The sequence below is a fragment of the Meleagris gallopavo genome, chromosome 6, assembly GCF_000146605.3.
Source record: "Meleagris gallopavo isolate NT-WF06-2002-E0010 breed Aviagen turkey brand Nicholas breeding stock chromosome 6, Turkey_5.1, whole genome shotgun sequence".
NCBI lineage: Eukaryota > Metazoa > Chordata > Aves > Galliformes > Phasianidae > Meleagris > Meleagris gallopavo.
In genome coordinates, this window is record NC_015016.2 from 49,991,269 (window position 1) to 49,997,268 (window position 6,000).

At 37.1% G+C, this 6,000-nt stretch overlaps 1 protein-coding gene across 3 annotated transcripts in view; it reads left to right on the forward strand.

Moving 5' to 3' along the window:
• Positions 1 to 6,000, forward strand: part of HECW1 (HECT, C2 and WW domain containing E3 ubiquitin protein ligase 1) — a 182,138-nt gene that overhangs the window by 124,773 nt on the left and 51,365 nt on the right. For all 3 annotated transcript variants that reach the window (XM_010713107.2, XM_010713108.2, XM_019616710.2), the window contains exons 12-13: positions 3,885 to 4,015; positions 5,410 to 5,531. In XM_010713107.2, the coding sequence (XP_010711409.1) occupies positions 3,885 to 4,015; positions 5,410 to 5,531 (253 nt within the window). The remainder of the gene's footprint in view (positions 1 to 3,884; positions 4,016 to 5,409; positions 5,532 to 6,000) is intronic.

Below are 6,000 nucleotides of genomic sequence, written 5' to 3' on the forward strand. Positions count from 1 at the left end.
TAATGTGTATCATGTCTTGTAGAGGTGAAAGAACCTTTAAGCTTTCCTCAGAAGGCATCAAGCTACTATGTTAATATTAGAAATAATAAAAAAAATTAAATCCCAAAGTGTATGCTTAATCCAGATGTTTTTTCAAGGCATTTACATGACTCTCCTCTACCGTTTTGTGTTTGTCTTTAAGAGGGGTTTGGATTATGTGAAAGCTCAGAGTATCTGACTGCTGATAGGCAATTTTTCTGCCGCAAGAAGTTCTGTTCATCAGCCTTTCTCCTTCCTTTTTTTTTTTCTTTTTTTTTGGAAGTTGAACTCTCATGTAAGTGCAGCGCAAGACAGGAATAAGTGTTCGTGAGGGTGCTTTTAGGAGTGTAACATTCTTTTAGCTAACACAGGTTAATTCATAAACCAACTGTCTCAGATACTTCAGAGTTTGTACATTTGTAATGTCCTTGCTACAAACTTCCTTCTATATTTTCTTGTAGTTTGTCTGGCTTCCAAGTTTATGACTTGTCACTGGTTTGGATTGGTAATTGAGTGCTAGTAGGTCTAACATTTTTCACTGAATTTCTCTATTTTTGGTATTCAGAAATTCAGTTACAAAGTCAAAGGTATAGAGGATTTTCAGGACCAAGCACTTTGTAGTAAACATAAATTGCCATGGCTTCTTGGGACAAAGGAAAAAAACCTTATGAATCACTGCTCTCTATTGAAGAGCTCTCTTGATTTAAAATGTTGAATATGTTGAATATGTTCTCCTGTTCTTTTGAAGTTTGGGAACAAAAATTTCCCAAGATTCTGATAAGCGAGGCTCATGCTGAATGCTCAGTTAAAAGAAATTGGAAAGTGATTTCTGCATCTTCAACCTGGCTGCTTGAATTTATAAAATTATCATTGCAAATTTCAAACATTTCGACTCCAGATTTCTGTATTATGAGGAAAAGAAGCTTTCATAAATAGTAATTGGAAAGCATTATAGTAGGCATTGCTTCAAACACTCGTTTTAGGAATACTGGTTTGTTGTGTTTCAAACTTCATTGTTTGAAACAGTCTTCAGCAAACACACCTGAAAATAATTGTAGGTGAGGCAAGAGCAAACACGGGGCTTGCAGATAGAATTGCCAGCAGCCTGAACATTTGCTCTGAACAAAGTGGAACTCAAAACCACTTAATTTGAAAAAAACTTGGCCACTTTTCTTTTTGAACCAGTTTACTCAGCTTCCTGGTTTCATTTCTGGGAGGGAATGGAAAAACCAAAATATTACAAGGAAACCTGGTATTTCTAGCTCTGCCAAAACCACAAAGCTTTGGAAATTTAGCTTGGGAAAAAAAAGAAAAAAAAAAAAGAAAAAAAAAATCCACATAGCTGTGATTGTTCAAATCAGGAGCCCCATCCGATTTTCTTTCTGTGCTCAAAGCTTCTTGTCAGCTATGCTAGCCACTTGAGAATACGGAGACAGCTGTAATTTTTAGTGTAAAGACTTTGCTCATTTTCTTCAGCAGTACCTGAGTCACTTACTTGTTAGCAAAGCAGTTAATAGCCACTGCTGCTCAAGCTCTGTTGGGAAGATCTTTTGAAGCATATGTATATCTAGACTTGTTTTTTCACTAGTTTAAGAAGTAATAAATAACACAATTATAACTGCGTAGTTAAGAGAGCTTCAGTTTGGTATTTCTAAACCTCTATTTCTTTGACACATCACTTTGAAAAGACTGCATTTCCAGAGGCATTCCCATAACTTTTGCCTTTTCAATATTTTCTCCAATTACTTTGACATTTTCTAGTATTTATATAAGATAGTTTTATAGTATTGAAACCTCCAACCTTTTTTTGCTTGTTTGTTTGTTGTTTTTGTGGGCAAACAGCTAGTACTGCTGCTCAAGGTTTGACAGTAGGAATTTTCTACTATCTAATTAAACTGAAGCTGCAAGTTTTTTTTATTAATGTGCTCATATCCCTCGATTACATGAACTCCTTAAAAAACATGTATATTGCTGATGCATGTGAGTGTTGTAAAACTCCTCCAGTAATGGAATGGAAAGTTCATTCAGTTGCCTGTAGTCAAGTGAATAAAAATGTAAAGCGTGGGTCTGAATCAGAGGGACATATAGCAACTAAGGTAAGTTCATGCTGTTACGAAATCTGCTATCAGAATTTGTTCGTGAAGATGGATGTTGACTGAAAAATAGAACACCCAGTCTTTTTTTTTTATTCTTCTAAATTTGCTCTCTACTGAGCTTTCAAATGATATATTAAATGCAGTTTTAAATGCTTTTGAATGCTGAAGGATATAAATACTACTCTGAAAGTTAAAACCTAGCTGTTTTTTCTTAATTGTTTACAGCTCATCTGCCCAAGGTTGAATTGCAGTAAGCTACTGGAGACACTCACCGTATATTGAAAGTGTAAAAAACAAGTCCTCGTTGTCTTTACTGATCCCAGGCCTATTTAAGGAACTAACTCCTGACCAATTTTCTGTTTAGAGTAAAATGTAAATTAACAAATAAAGAGAGAGAGAGAAAGTAATTAAAAATTCTAAGTCAGAAGATGAGATGAGAAAAGAAAAGAAAAAAAGAGCATAAGTCAAGAAAATGGGAGACAATGTTGGATCAGATTAAATGCAGACAGTAGAACTAGTCTTGTTTATATATGTTTGAGAATACAATCCAAAAATATGGATTAAAAATATCAAAGTGGATTAAAAGCTAATAAATTAATTAACAGGACCTATTTCTTTCCCTTTCTATTCCTTCTTCCTTCTTTTCCTTCTCTCTGGATTTAAAATACATTTTCTTATTCAATAAATAAAAATATTTACATTCACGGCTTGGTAGTAGAACCAAAGAAATCTTGATCTCTCTTCTTATTCATCTGTCTGTGTGAGTGAACAAGTTAACTAGAATTGATTTTGTGTAGTGCATATTTGAAACACACCAGGTTATTTCCACAGCCAGGTATATACTTTGTTCCTGATCTGGTAAAGTATTTGAGATTTGAATAATCTCTAAGAGAGTTATTAGACCTACTAGCATCAATTAATGTGGCAATTAGTTCCTTAATTAATATGGAAATTATATAGTTTGTAAAGGTGTTTGCAGATTTCAGTTCAGTATTTACTTCTGCCATCCTTCTCACTGTTTTTTTGCTTATGTCTGTATTGTTTCTTCTCTCTTGTTCTGTAGCTGGTCACCACCCAATGCAAGCTAATATGCAATCCCATTAATTTCCATGAGTGGACATTACACATTGTTATGTTTTTCACTCGGGATGCGTTGCATCCTATTCTCCTCTTCTATAGCCATTTTAATGAGATTGTTGCTCTCTGAGTTCATACAATCTACTAGGCTGCATTCCATATTGTCTACCAAAACAGGAGTGTTTTCAACTGGTGGCCATGCTATATCATCAGCCACATTGTGAACAATTTACCTTTTTAGGGTTTTAATCCTTTACCATTTTAGGGTTGAGCGTATTCTATTGGTATTGTAATAAGCAAGGCTGAAGGGCATCAGTGCACCATGCTACCCTAAGACTAAATGAGAGGGAGAACCATGATCCAATAATATTTTCAGGTTCCAGACATCTGGATTATTTAAAGAGAAGCCTAATGGAAATTTGTACCTCAAGTATCTTTGTGAACTTGAGCTTTGAGTCTCCCTTGCCTTTCAATGTAGCTGTGCAGCTCAAAATGCCAGATTTTGGGTTGGTCCCAGGTGTGAATACCTTTATCACCTCAAGGGAGGGAATCCAGTGTGGTCCTTACTTTGTTGTATTCTGGAGGTAAAAGTATTGGAATCATTCAAAAAGAGCACTGATTATCAAGACAGGAAGTATCAGAATGCTATTCTGTTAACTAAGACACGTTGTTCCTTTCTCTAAATGTATGCAGATACCAAAATATCCAGCGAACTATTGCAACAGAGCGGGCTGAAGATGATGGTGTGGTAAACAACAGGGTGGAGAGAGTTCCCACTGGAGGAGGAAGTGACTCTGAGGCAGAGCCTTCCCAACCAAGCTCAGGTATGTGAAAATAGCTATCGAGGGCATGTTCAGTGCTACTCAGTGTTGGCATTCAGTTTCGAGGAGTGCTGAGGACTAGAATGCCAGGGTGCAAAAGCTAATTAAAAGAAAAAAAGGTTCAGGTCTGAAGCTACAGACACAAAGACAGATAAAAAGGTTTCCTTTTTTTTTTTTTTTTTTTAACTAACTATTAAGACAGAGCATTTTTATTTTAGGGAAGAATTTTAAAATAAAATTGAGATGGTGTCTATTTTTGTTCAATGCAGCATAAAACCAGCTGTTTCATATTTGCTGCATTGAGATAAACACTGTGGGTCTTTCCATTTATTGTTTCTGGGCATGGTTTCTGCCCCAGTACATTTCTTTGTGTGGACACACCTGCAGTGGCCCTGGCATGGAGTATGGAATATTTGGAGTTTTTTTATGGCTACAGCTTTGTGATAGCTATTAGCAGATCCAAGTCTGGGCTGACACTGATGGAGGCACAGCTGTATTTTTACACACCACTAACTATATGACAGTGCCTCATAACGGAGCAGGGAACTGATCTATTTGAAAACTTTCATGTAGTTAAAGCTCTCTGTAGCCAAATTGATTCTTCCACTTGGCTCATTAGATAACTAAACAAGAACTACTGCCAATGTGAAGGAGAAGACGAGAATGTGTATCCAGAGAAGGATGGAACAGGTAGGGAGCTATTCCACTCTTTTTTGGTGGCAGACATATTTCTTAAAAGCAATTGCAAAACCATCAGCTAAGATGCTTTTATTCACATAAGAAACATCAACAACCAGACTAATGTTCACGTGCAACTTGTGGACCCACAAAATGCTTTGTTTGAGAAATTGTGCCACCAAAATGAATACAAAGTTCTTTTCCATTAGGTCATTCTCACCCTCCACCAAGGGTTGTCTTCCATGTTTGCTACAATAAGTAAGTATCTTCTTGCCACCCTTGTATAAAATAGCATTGGCAAAGAGAAAGAATCAGCTCATCTATTTGAATTTTCTTAATGTTCCATACTGAAGAAGAATTCTTCTCTCTAAAATCAACAGTGGGTGGAACCAGTCAGGACCTGAGTAACAGCACTGAACTAAATAGACAGCTAGTAAAAACTGTTGAGGTTGAATGTTATTTAGAGATGGCAGTAGTTATGAGCCAGAGTTTTTTAACATCCAGGAGCATCCAGCTCCTGCCCTGTGAGCACGGCAGCATTAACATAACACCTACAGATTTACCAGCAGACTTGTCTTGGAAACGCAAGGAGAGTAGGTACACTGGGCAGGATGGTGACAGTTTTATACAGTCACTTTTGTAGCCACTCAGTAGAGACTAGATAACAGACTGTCTTTGCCACTGTTAATAAAATTGTGGTTCTTTTGGTTTCTGTCCAGAGATTAGGAGGGAAGGTTCCCTTTCTCCTGTGAATTCTCAAAAAATCACCTTATTGCTGCAGTCTCCAGCTGTGAAGTTTATCACCAATCCCGAGTTCTTCACTGTGCTGCATGCAAACTATGTAAGTAATTATGATTTGCTTTTTCTGAGTCCCAATACGGTACCCAAGGCCTTCAGGGAGAATGCACAGTGAATTTGAATTATGTGACTTGGGGTTTGGTTGTTTGTTCTGAGCACGAGGCCAGGTTGAGGACAGCACAGACAGACTGCTCCAAGAAAAATCTTGCTAGGATTCTGCCACACACAGGGAATTCCCTGGCGTAGAGAAGCTTATTAATATTATTCTTCCAGAATAAGCAGGAACCCTTGATTTCAGGTTGATGATTCTGTTGTCTGTTCCTGCAGGGAGTTAGGTTGTTACCTTTGGAGCCATGTTCATGAGGAACCTCACTCAGATTGCAAAAAAAGTCTCAGGGGAACAGAGAGAGGGGAAAAATTATAAACTCCAGTTTGCACTCTCAGGAAGCAGGTAGGCATAAAGCAGTGAAAGAAATACTGACTTGAGTCAGTGTAGCTATTTTGGAAAAAAA